Source organism: Bufo bufo, chromosome 4 (assembly GCF_905171765.1).
Source record: "Bufo bufo chromosome 4, aBufBuf1.1, whole genome shotgun sequence".
In the NCBI taxonomy this organism is placed as follows: domain Eukaryota; kingdom Metazoa; phylum Chordata; class Amphibia; order Anura; family Bufonidae; genus Bufo; species Bufo bufo.
This window is the reverse complement of record NC_053392.1, coordinates 443,753,203-443,766,453: the sequence shown is the minus strand read 5'-3', so window position 1 is coordinate 443,766,453 and position 13,251 is coordinate 443,753,203. Positions and strand designations below refer to the sequence as shown.

At 41.3% G+C, this 13,251-nt stretch overlaps 1 protein-coding gene across 2 annotated transcripts in view; it reads left to right on the top strand.

Annotated features, from left to right (window-relative positions):
• The window catches only part of FAM120B (family with sequence similarity 120B), a 143,016-nt gene extending 132,040 nt beyond the window's left edge, over window positions 1-10,976 (top strand). Inside the window, exons 11-12 of one of the 2 annotated variants that reach the window (XM_040429397.1) lie at window positions 430-516; window positions 10,670-10,976. In XM_040429397.1, coding sequence (XP_040285331.1) covers window positions 430-516; window positions 10,670-10,779 — 197 coding nt within the window. In that variant the 3' untranslated portion in view covers window positions 10,780-10,976. Of the gene's footprint in view, window positions 1-429; window positions 517-9,862; window positions 10,351-10,669 lie in introns of those variants that run through there. The other variant, XM_040429398.1, reaches the window with a different exon arrangement.
• Window positions 10,977-13,251: the final 2,275 nt, after the last annotated feature.

The following is a 13,251-nucleotide window of genomic DNA, read 5'->3' as shown; positions in this document are numbered from 1 at the left end:
GTCTGTATTAAAGCCCTGTGAAAGCAAACATAAGCATTCTTCAAACATTTTATGTTTTTTTTTAAATAATATTTTGATGTTTTGTGCACACATTTTTCCTGGTGTTTTTGAAGTTCTGTAGAAAAGCCTATGTAGAAAAATTCTATAAAAACTGCGTAGAGCATGCTGCATTTCATTAAAAACACTACTAAAACCAAAGTGCTGTATATGTATCCCATTATCAATTTCACCATAGACTTTATATTATTTTCTGGCTGCCACTTTTTCATGTGGAAAAATGTGCCAGTGGCCTAAGATTGTTTTTTACTTGTTGAAGTTTATGTTATCGTCGCAGTATTTTTTTTCATGACAAAATGCATTTATTATATAAAAAACTATGTTTTAACAGCTGCTTTGCCATACATCTGTGATATTCTTTATTTCACATAGGACAGCGGTCCATGAACCCTTCAAATAAATATGACAGCAGAGGAAATATGCACCATTGGGGTCCTGAATATGACCGATTCAATCCAGGTAAACTAACTGCATTGATTTGTAGTTTATTTACTATAAATGGGTGAACAATGTGTTGTGTTGGTTTATAGTGCAAATGTTGAGCACGAGTACAAATGGCAAGAAAATGGAGCAATTAAACGTATAGAACTACTTTTAAAGGGGTTGTATCACTTCAGCAAATGGCATTTATTTTGTAGAGGAAGTTAATACAAGGCACTTTGCTGGCTAGATTAATTTCAATAAATTTTTCATTCACATTACACACTGCTATTTCCATGGTTACAGACCACCCTGCAATCCATCAGTGGTGGTCGTGCTTGCACACTATAGGAAAAAGCACTAGCCTATGTGTGTTTCCACGGTCCAGAGAGGCTGGCGTTTTTCCTGTAGTGTGCAAGCACTACCACAACTGATGGATTGCAGGGTGGTCAAAACCCTGTAAACAAGCAGTGTATAATGTGATGGAAAAATGAATCCAGCCAGCAAAGGTGACAATATGGATAATAACAATACATTAGAAAGTGGCTTGTATTAACTTTCTCTACATGATAAATGCCACTGAAGGTAGACAGCCCCTTTAAGATACTTTAAAGAGTAACTCCTGACAATTTCACCACTCCTGACATGCCTGTTTTAATAGCTTCATGCATTCCCCGTGTAATAACAATTCTGGAGCATCTAGTCTTATGACTCTATGTTGTGTCATTTCTTTAATATTTCTGCTAGAAGTTCTGAATGAGTTGCTAGCAGTCTGCAGTAAGGGTACAGAGGGGTGGTAACAAGTTGGGGGTGTACCTGCACAATGTTAAAATGGCAGCACTGATTGAATAGAGTGAGTCTGTGCAGGTACACCCACAACTGGTTACCTCCCCTCTGTACCCTTACTGCAGACTGCTACCAATTCATTCAGAACTTCTAGCAGAAATAATAAAGGAATGGCACAACATAGAGCCATAAGAAAAGATGTTCCAGACTTGTTATTACATGGGGAATGCATGTAGCTATTAACCCCTTAGTGACCAGCCTGTTTTGGGCCTTACTGACCAAGCATTTTTCTTCCTTTTTTATCGTATAACTGTTTTTATTTTTCCGTCTATATAGCTTTATGAGGGCTTGTTTTTTTGCGGGACAAGTTGTAGTTTTTAATAGTGCCTTTTTGGAGTACACCTAACTTTCTGATTAACTTTTATTAATCTTTCTGGGAGGGAGATGGGAAAAACAGCAATACTGCCACTGCGTTTTTTACGATATAAATTTTACCGCATTCATTTTTCTGTATAAATAACATGATATCTGTATATTCTCTGGGTCAGTATGATTACAGTGATACCAAATACATATAGTTTTCTTTACGTTTTACTACTTTTTTGCACTAAAACAACTTTATTTTTAAAGAAAAAAATGTTTTTGTATTGCCGCTTCCCAAGACCCACAACTTTTTTATTTTTCTTTCTATGGAGTTGTGTGAGGGCCTGATTTTTGCAGGACGACTTGCATTTTTCATTTTGGAGTAAATGGTGCTTTTTGATCGCTTGTTATCACGTTTTTTTGGTGGCAACTAAGAATAAATTAGCAATTCTGTCTTTTTTTCAATTATTGTTTTTTTACAGCGTTCACTGTAGGGGATAATTTACATGATATTTATGTAGTCTGGGTCGTATTTTCAATGGAAAAAAAAGCGTAATTTTTTAATGGGATTTTTTTTTCCTGCTGGAAATTACTGAAGGCTGGTCTGGGGCCTACACGAGACCACAGCCAGCCTTCACACACATCGGCACCCCGCGATCGTATTTGCGGGGTGCTGATGGGAGACAGAGGCAGTCCACTCCCTCTGTCAGCACTTTACATGTGGCGGGCAGCATGTAAAGTGTTAAACAGCCCGGATTGGCACTCCTGCCAGTCCAAGCTGTTAGAGCAGGGCCTCGGTTCTCATGTGAGAGCCGGGCCACCGCTGCACTGGGGACCCGTGCAGCGCTTACACTGGGCTGCCGTAAAAAAGCTGTGGCCCAGCCTAAGGCCCCTTAGTGACCACCGTAAAAAGGCATATGGGTGGTCACTAAGGGGTTAAAACAGGCATGTCAGGAGTGGATAAGGTCCTCTTTAATCTGCCCTCATTGCTATGATTAGCGTTAACTCCGATCCTAGCAGTTTAATACCTTAGATGCCACTGTCACTGCTGACCTTGGCATCTAAGTGGTAAGAAAGAGGGAGGGGGCTCACTCTGTTACTCCATCCGCCTCCAGCAATGTGATCTTTTTGGCAGGGACGAATAGGTATTATGAGTTTTACAGTAGCTGACATAATATACAGTTATATTATTGTGTATTTTATGAACGATCGGTGGATCACATGTTTAAGTCCCCTAGTGATAGAGAGAAAAAATGCAATGAATTAAAAAAATATATATAAATGTTTTTTATTTTATTTATTTACTTAAAAATATAATGAATATAAGTAAGTAAGTACAATACAGTAAAATGATTAAAAAAAAATTCATCCTTTCCATTGAACGGCATAAAAAATTCCAAAATTGCTATATTCCAACACACAAAAAAATGCAATAAAAAGTCATATGTATGTAATCGCCCCGATGAAAATTATAATCTGTCTCACAAAAAACAAGCCCCCATACAGCTCCATCGACGGAAAAATAAAAATGTTATAGGTTCTTTGAGTGCAGTGGCAAAAATACATTTCCAAGAAAATTTTTATTGTATAAATGCGTTAAAAAAATATATAAATTTGTTGTTGGCGTAATTTTACTAACTTTGCAGAATATAATTACCATATTTTTCACCCTATAAGACGGGAAATAGCAGTGCATCTTATAAGACGGGAAATAGCAGTGCATCTTATGGGGCGAATGCTGCATTTTGCCGAAATTTTTATTGCGCGGCGGGTGTATCAGCTGAGAGGGAGGAGGGGCTGGGGACCGGCATCTGCTTTTATAATGTCAGTGGAGCCCGTGCAGTGACTGTATTCTACTACACGGGCCCCGCTCACTGTATATAATCGTATCTGTAATTGTAGGCATTGTTAATTGTATAAAAATTCTGGGTAATCAGCGCATTGTTATATATTAACAATGCCTACAATTATAGATAAGATTATATACAGTGAGCGGGGCCCGTGTAGTAGAATACAGTCCCTGCACGGGCCCCGCTGTCATTATAAAACCAGATGTGACCCCCACCCCCTGTATTGGGGGTCATTCACACTACAGGGACACTGTTATGGAGGGGATCTGTGGATGACACATAGCATAAGATGCTATATATGTGTCATCCACAGATCCCTTCATAACAGTGCCATCCAGAGATCCCCCATAATAGTGTCACCCACAGATCCCCCATAACAGTGTCACCCACAGATCCCCCATAACAGTGTCACCCACAGATCCCCCATAACAGTGTCACCCACAGATCCCCCATGGCAGTGTCACCCACAGATCCCCCATGGCAGTGTCACCCACCGATCCCCCATGGCAGTGTCACCCACAGATCCCCCATGACAGTGTCACCCACAGATCCCCCATGGCAGTGTCACCCACAGATCCCCCATTGCAGTGTCACCCACAGATCCCCCATGACAGTGTCACCCACAGATCCCCCATGACAGTGTCACCCACAGATCCCCCATGACAGTGTCACCCACAGATCCCCCATGACAGTGTCACCCACAGATCCCCCATGACAGTGTCACCCACAGATCCCCCATGACAGTGTCACCCACAGATCCCCCATGACAGTGTCCTCAACAGTTCCACCATAATAGTGTCATCCACAGACCACCGTTAGTTCAAAACCCACCAAAAGCACACCTTTTGGTTCAAAATTTTTTTTTTCTTATTTTCCTCCTCAAAAACCTAGGTGTGTCTTATGGGCAGGTGCGTCTTATATGGCGAAAAATACGGTATGTCATATAAAGCAAAGCCGAAAAAAAGACATGGAAGAATCGCCAAAAGTTGTAAAATTCATTAGTTGTACTCCAAAATTATTTTGTTAAAACATACAACTGGGACGCAAAAAACAAGCCCTCTTATGACTATATTGATGTTAAAACAAAAAAGTTATGGATTTTGAAATGCGCATATGAAAAAGCAAAAAAAAAAATACAGAACCATAACTACCAGTCCTCAGCTACTCCACACAATGCTTGTCCTTCCCACAGTTCTGGTACATTTTCTCCTACTACATCAGACTTTCTCCTTCCCTCCCCTAAGGAGTGACAGCAAGATCAATATATTCAGAGTCACTGAAAAGTTTCTTGCCATTGTTTACTTGTTGAGAATCAATATGATGATTGCTACATCCAGAGGTGTCACGAGGTCAAAACATTGAGGGCTTTGGGCCTGGATATTTTGTCCAGGGACCGGAATGTAGCGGCCGTCGACTATCCTCAGGATGTCGATACAGTTAAATACTGCAGCAGGACACTTGAGCCAATGGCTCCCTGCCCCCCCCCCCCCCTTCACATAGGCCACAGGCATAGGCTGTCACAAAACAATTACATAATCGCAATTGACTTCATTGCAACCGCCTCAGCCGAGCAGCTGGCAACTCAGGGTGCAGGCAGGAAGAAGCCTGTGGCCTGCATCGCAGATGGCTGCAGGGAGTCAGATTTTTTTTCTCTCTTCCTCACTGAGGAGGAAGATAGTACTGATATATTTCCGTTTATATATATATATATATATATATATATATATATATATATATATTAGTGGCACTAGAAGGGGCACTATAAGTACTGTGGGTAATACCAGGGGTACTGTAAGTACTGGAAGCACTACTGTGGTGCACTGTAATACTGAGGACACTACATTGGGAATTACACCTACTGGGGGCACTATGACTAATAGGAGCACTACAGGGGTCCATTATACCTACTGATGTACTATAGGCGGCATTTTACTGTACTTGCTGGGGGCACTGTAGGGAGCACTATACTTACTGGGGGTATTATAGCTACTGAGGGCACTGCAGATGACCTTATACTTACTGGGGGCACTATAGGTGGCATTATTCTTACTGAAGGCAGTACAGATTACATTATAACTATTGGGGGTACTAAAGAGGGTATTATAACTACAAGAGGCACTACAGGGGGAGTTATAACTACTAGGGGCACTACGGGGGTATAATAACTAATGGGGCACTATAGGGGCATTATATTTACTGGGGGCACTATAAGGGACACTATAACTACTGGGGACTCTACAAAGGTGCCTTATGGAGGAGCCTTATTACTATTGGGAGCAGTTTGTGGAGCTTTATCACTACTGGAGGATCTTTGGCGCATTATTGGGCAAAATATGGAGAGCAGTACTACTAATAGGCAATCTCGAGGAGCATTATCACTGTGAAGGACATTATTACTAATGAGGATTCATCAGGAGAGAATCATTACTATTAGTGGGACTTTTAGGGGCACTTTGGGAAATGTGAATATCTGTATGTCATTTTAGGGCATTGGGAAACACAGTGGGCACAGTATTGGGGGTAGCAGCAGGATAACACTGTTAGGGCACCAGAAGGAGGAGGATGATAGAAAAGTGAGAAACCTAAGATGTATTTGTGGCAAGCTGCAGAGACGAGACGTGGCTGAAAGAATCCATTATGTCTTGTCTGGGCCAAATGGAGAAGATTAGTATCGCGTCGCTAAATGCAATAGGCACATAGGGCTGTATTTTCCTGTACTTTTTATGTGTGACAGTGCTGAATGTAATGTCCATCCACATATGCCTTTAGCACTGGAGCAGGGGGTCGGATTGAAAACTTAACACATACTGGGCTGTTCAATAAGCTATCTACTTGAATATAAAAACTTTTATTCAGAGAAAATTGAACTTACTACTTTTCAATGTAATCCCCCTTGACTTCAACACACGTATTCCACTTCACCTCCAGTGATCGGATGCCCTCAGAATAGAAGACTTCTTAATGCAGCAGAAACCGTTACTTTGACTGCATTATCATCAGGAAATCGTTGCCCATGTTAAGCTTCATGAAGCCAAATTCCCTGATAGCAGCTTGTGATTTGTGAGACTTGTGAGCCTGCACATTGTCATGAAGCAGAAACACACCTGTCTACAACTTCCCATGGTGTTTCTCTTCTCTATCTGATTAGCTCACATAACGCCTTCATTGTTGAAGCATAGGTGTCTCCATTAATTTTTGTCTTGGGTAGCATGAATTCTAGTAATAAAATGCTTCTGTATTCCAAAAAACTGGTGCCATGATCCTTCCAGCTGACTTCTGAACACAAAATTTCTTTGGAGTTGGCGACCCCTTGTGCTTCCATTGCATGGACTCTTGTTTGGTCTCAGGATCATGGTGGTGATTGCATGTTTCATCACCCGTAATAATTCGAGGATAGAAGTTTTCTGGACTTTCTTTAAGCATGTGTAAATACTCTTTGCTAAATTTGTTGGCTGCAAGTTTATTTGCTCAGGCACCAACTGGGAAACTGACCTTTGACATCATCAAAACATCATGAATGATACTGGAAACTGTCCAATGAAATGCCTAATTCATGAGGTATAACACTGACTTTGAACCAACGATCTTCCAAAACCATGGCCTCCATTGTATGGCATATTTCCTCTGAAGATGCTTCGACAGTTCTCCCAGAACGGGAGTCATCTTCAGTTGATTCTCTATCCCATTTAAACGGCTTGGCCAAAAACTTTACTTGGTAGTAGGAAGGTGCATTACCACCATATACAGGAAGCATCCTTTCATGGATTTCTTTGGTCTTCTTTTGTTCCTTTATAAAGAATTTAATCACGGACCGAAGCTCCAAATCCTTCACTTTTTTTGTAGACCCGCACTGTACTGCAGTTGCCATCCTGTCACTTCCAGTGCTTTCATCAGACAGGACTGCTACTCTAACACTGACAGAATATGCTGGGATAGATAACTTTTTGAACACCCCTTGTATGAATTTGGGCTTGGGCCGAATCTTTAAGACCCTAGAAATGCCCCTGGCTACATCTTGTAATCTACAGTGCTCCAAAAACAATTCCAGGATTTGTCAGGATTTTTGGGAATCTGAAAACAGATGTGTCATGGCTCCATTAAAGATGGAAACCATGAGGGTTCTGTGGATAGAGCCACTTGAGTACCACTGGCAAATATCTGTCAAATGACTTTCTGAGAGTTTTTTTTTTTTTACTGTTGATCAATCATCTGGATAGGTCATCAGTATCTGATTGGTGGGGGTTCGACAACGTAGACCCCTGCTGATCAGCTGTTTGAGAAGCCAGTGGTACTTGCAGCACCTTCGCAGCCTTCTCCACTTTTCCTAGGCCATGTGACATCACTTTCATTGGTCACATGGTCTAGGCGCAGCTCAGTCCCATACCAAGCACAGCCACTATACAATGTAAGGCACTGTGCTTTGTGAGCTGAGAGAAGGTTGCAACACTACTGCGAGCACTGTTGCCTTCTCAAACAGCTGATCAGCAGGGGTCCTGGATGTAAAAAAAAAAAAAACTTATGGACTGCACTTTTCATACTGTAAAAGATGTTTGCATCTCAGCACAGTATCTGATCAACTTATTATTAATAATAATAATATTTCCAGACTGCAAACATTTCCTAGCAATTAGTCAGAGGATACATGTACAGGCATTATATAGCAAAAAACAAATCAACAATTCAGACAATAGGAGTGAGAGTCCGGCTCGTGAGAGCTTACACTCAGTGAGGAAATTGGGATAGTACAAAAGGTAAAAAGTACTTATTTTTTTTAAACAAGGTAGTACAAGTAAAGCTGCATGAGCCAGTATCTGGTTATGCACAGATATAAAGTGCATTTGCGTGCATGACGGGATCCAGATCTGATTATTCTGAGGAATAATGTAGAAGGGTGTAAACAGAGAAGGGTTAGATTAGGAAATGTGATAGGCCACCCTAAAAAGATGTGTTTTAGGGCATGCTTAAAGCCGTGGATGGTGGAATTTAATCTAGTTGACTGAGGTAGTGCATTCCAAAGAACTGGTACAGCTTCAAAAAAAGTCTTTAGACATAGCTATCATTACTTTTATCTGACAAAATTGCAAACCTAATTTAATATGTAATATGATTTTGGCTCTGTTCACATTATATTTGTGCTGAACATATTTTTTAGCAGGATGTCTTTGCATAAAAAAGTGCAGTTGACTATGCTTTACTATACAGTTATAAAAGATATGCCAATGCACACCAGCCTGATGTAGACCAAAGGATGGTATTCTGGCCTCTGTCAGACAATCACAGTGTGAACATATGTGTATTAAATTTGCTATTGAGTGTATTATGTTACTTCTACTTTGATCAATGCAAAATGGCTCATAAGAAAAACATTTAAAGCACAAGGACAAACAGTTGAAATAAATTCCTTTGTCTTGACAGATTTGTGCCTAAGCTTTTTAAAGATATCTGCCCAATCACTTGTATTGGGATTAAAAAAATTCCTGTAATGCTTTTCTTCTCTTGTTACTTCATTGTCTTATAGAAGTTGAGGAGTGATAGACTTGTAGTACAGCGTTAATTGCTACAGTGTGTGTATGTATTTTATGTATTTCCTCATATCTATAATGTCCTGTTGAACAAAAAATCCATGCGTGATCATCAATGAATGACAGAAAAACACTTTGGCGGAAACATTATTTTTTAATTTTGTTTATTTTCCTCATAAATTAACTTGAATGGTATATTTTCACTACATCTCAAATGACTGCTTTGATGAAAAATTTAACCAAATGCAGGGGTCCAATTTTTTTTTTTCAGCGCCAAATTAAGCAACCTCATTAAGGGGTTAAATGCATTAACAATGTGTACAATAAAAAAGTGATGTTTTTGTGGGATTTTTTTTTTCCAATTTTGTTGTGACTGTTAGGGGTTAAAGGGGTTGTTCACCCTCTAGGGGACTTTTGGGCAGACCCCCAGCATGGCTGGACCTTCAGAGGGAATCATTCTTACCTGATCCCTGCCACTGGGTTATGCCTCTTTCTCTTTCCCCGGGCTGCTGCAGCTCTCAGGTCTTCCTGCGTCAACATCTGGTTTGATGCGGGTCACGTGACTGGATGCAGTGGTGACATTTCGTCATGTGACGCATGGAACACGCATCAGTGCTGTGGCTAGCCATTGACTGCACTGGCCATGTGACCCACATCAAACCGGAAGTTGATGTGGGGAGACCTAAGAGATGAGCGAAGGAGCTGGAACCCAGAGGTTGGTACCAGGTAAGTATGATTCCCCCTGCAAGCCTGGCCATGCTGGGGGGTGTTCCTGAGATGCGTCCAGAGGTGAACAACCCCTTTAAGCTTGTGTTTATCTATTATATACAGTTTATTAATAATTTTTTGTTACTTCTTAATTAGGACAAAGATCTAAGCGCAGAGGTCAGAGAAGATGAGGACACCATTTTTCTAACCAGTAATTGCTAAATTGTTTAGTCACAAAACTAACAAAGTTATTGAAGAAGTACTGTAAAGTGTGTGTGTACATATGTGCTCATCGTTTGTCACCTGCACACATTATTGGCCAGCCTCTTTGGACAAAACCATTCTTTGCAAGCAAGAAACCATACATCTATATGCTCTAAAAATTATAGATATGTATATATGCATAGTGCTACTGTAATTTATTAGTTATACATGGCCCTTGGAAGGAGGAACAGTCATGAACCATTCATAGTGTTAATTAGTAGTCTCTTTTAAACTGCCAAGCTACGGAATATAGCTAAAATGACGTTTTCCGAGACATTAATACTTTGGCTAGGTCATCAGTATCTGATTGGTGGGGACCCCGCCGATCAGCTGTTTGAGAAGACATTGGCACTCGCAGTAGCGCCTTCGGCCTTCTCTCAGCTTTTCCTATGCCATGTGATGACAAGTTCAGTCACATGGCCTAGGCCCAGCTCAGCCCCATAGAAGTAAATGGAACTGAGCTGCGATGCCAAGCACAGCCGCTATACAATTTACGAAGCTGTGCTTGGTGAGCACGGAGAAGGACGTGGCACTCAAACAGCTGATCGGCTGGAGTCCCGGGTGTTGCACCCCCACGATCAGGTACTGATAACCGATCCAGAGGATAGGTCATCAGTATTAAAGTCTCAGGAAGCCCTTTCAAGTTCATTTAATTGAGCACTGTTCTCTAGTTTACATTTTGTCAACGTTTCTTTGCAGCCCCAGAATTTAATTGCAGTGTGGCTCTTGGACCAAAAAAGTTGCACTGCTCGGTGTCTTTAGAAACTGCCAGATCTTCTCCAAGTACTTTAAAAAAAAAAAAAGTATGATAATTGCTTTGTGTATTTTATGCCATTATCCTTATAATTAATGCATAGCAATGAACAATAGTCAATGAATATGCGACACAACACTTATGAAGCCACTCTTGCCGTTTACATGACAATCTTGTGAATGCATTGTCGATGGCTCAATACATTTGCTGGTGCAAAAATTATACTATGTATCAGTGGAAAATAAAATGCCTGCTACCTAACTTTGTTTCATTGTATTTTTTACATAGCTTTCTTTGTTTAAGCACTTACTAGCTATGACCGATGTCAGGCACTTTCTTGCATGTACAGTAGTTAGAGGGTAATGAGCTTCCAGTTGAGTGAGCAACAGAGAGAACCTACTGACATGCCACATAATTAAAATTAAATATTTTAAGCTCTAACACCACTAACAACTGTTCAAAGTAAATAAGGGAATCCAATTTCATATACATTTACCCAGCACTTCACCCCAAAAAAAGAAAACACCTTTCCATTAGGTCCAGCCATATGTCACAGTGTCTAGCACAAACGTTTAGCTGTAGAGGGGTGAAAATCAGCTCCTACTCATTTGTCCACTAACCTGCAAAAATATTTAAAAGCCACGGGCCAATAGTGTATAGGATGTATTAGCACATGGTTTTCGCTGTGCTAGCCCATTATAACTGTGTGGTGTAACACATGTCCAAATGTTTACTACAGGGAATAGTGCCTTAAGGTCAAGAAGTTGTGTTTTACAAAGAGATTATAAAAGTAATAAAATAGTTAGAAAAGTTAAACAATTTCATATCATTTTAACATTTACCTTAAAGGGGTTGCCCAAGGTTTAAGTGATGGCCGACCCTTTTAAGTTTAATTGTAGAAGTATATGTAAAAATAGCTTAGCAGCCTGACAGGAAATAGGGATGCAGTCCTGCTCCTCACTCCTGTCACGCTAATTAACCATGATAGCATAGTTAATCAGAGAGGATCACATCATTACTATATATTGTAGAGCAGAGTTCTTGCTCTGCCATAGATATTAAGGGACCGATCGTACATGAGATATGTTGTCAGGCTGTTTATAACATGCACAGAAAACCCCTTTAACAGGTATTGTAAATATCCATGCCTATGTTGCAGAAACAAACCTATTCAGATGTATAGAGTTCATTTTCAGTCTATACAAATGCCTGCAATAAATCGGGTAAACATACCTTTTTCGGCCTCATGCACAGGACCGTTGCTTGGATCTGCATCCGATCTACATTTCTATGAGTCCGTAAAAAATGTGGACAGCACAAGGTGTGCCAAGCCTCAGAAGGTGAAGACTCAGACCGCAGGCCTGCATTGCAGTCAGTGGCGCGGAGTCAGGTGAGTATTTCCTTTTACAAACTGGCACTGGGGGAACCATTATAGCTGTAGGGGGTACTGTAAGTGCTGGGGGAACTAATGGAGCATTATGCCTACTGAAATACTCTGGGGCATTATAACTATTATTGGCACTACAACGGTCATTATACTTACTGAGGGCGCTACATGGGAATTACAACCACTGGGTGTACTAGAAGAGGGCATTTTAACTACTGGGAGCATTATACATACTGGGAGTACTTGGGGCATTATAACTACTAGGGGCATTACAGTGGGCATAACTACTGGGGTCTCCACAGTGGGCCTTTATAACTACTGGGGAACTACAAAGGACCACTATAGGGGGCATTTTATCCACTGGGGGTACTAGAGGAGGCATTTTAACTACTGTGGCACTATAGGAGGCATTATAACTAACTTGGCACTATAGGTGACCATTATAATTATTAGAGGCATTATAGGGAGCATAATATCTACTGGGGGTACTAGAAAGGGCATTATAGTTGTCCCCTGTCATTAGGACTCGTGAGGCAAGTAGGCAGGGCCACGGGTGAGGGTGGAGCGCAGTGGTCACTATCCTCCCCCCTGTGTGTGTGTGTACGTGACCGTTACAGATTAACAGGCCCAATAACCACTGTATAATGAATCCTCTGGTGACCCTGACTGACCATGTCTCTAATCTGACGCAGATGGTGCAGTAGCTAGGGAAAAAAACTCAGTTCTTTTGAGTTAGGGCAAGGTTCTTCCACTCCTCAGGCCTCCAGTCCGCATTTTGAGCCCCAGATTAAGCTCCCAGAACCCTTTTCTCTCTTTCATGGAGAGTTGCAGACTTTACTTCCGTTTGCGCCCCGTGTCCTCTGGCCCCGAGAGTCAACGCATGGGCATTATCATTTCCCGACTACAGGGTGATCCCCAGGACTGGGCGTTCTCTTTACCTGCTGGCGCCAGTTGTTTAACTTCTGTGGAGGAGTTCTTTCAGGCCCTGGGTACCCTCTATGATGAACCAGACAGGGCTCTGGTAGCCGAGACGGCTCTAAAGGCACTGGTTCAGGGCAATCTACCTGCAGAGGATTATTGCACCCAATTCAGAAGGTGGTGTGTCCCCTCAGGATGGAACGAACCAGCCCTGAAGAGTCA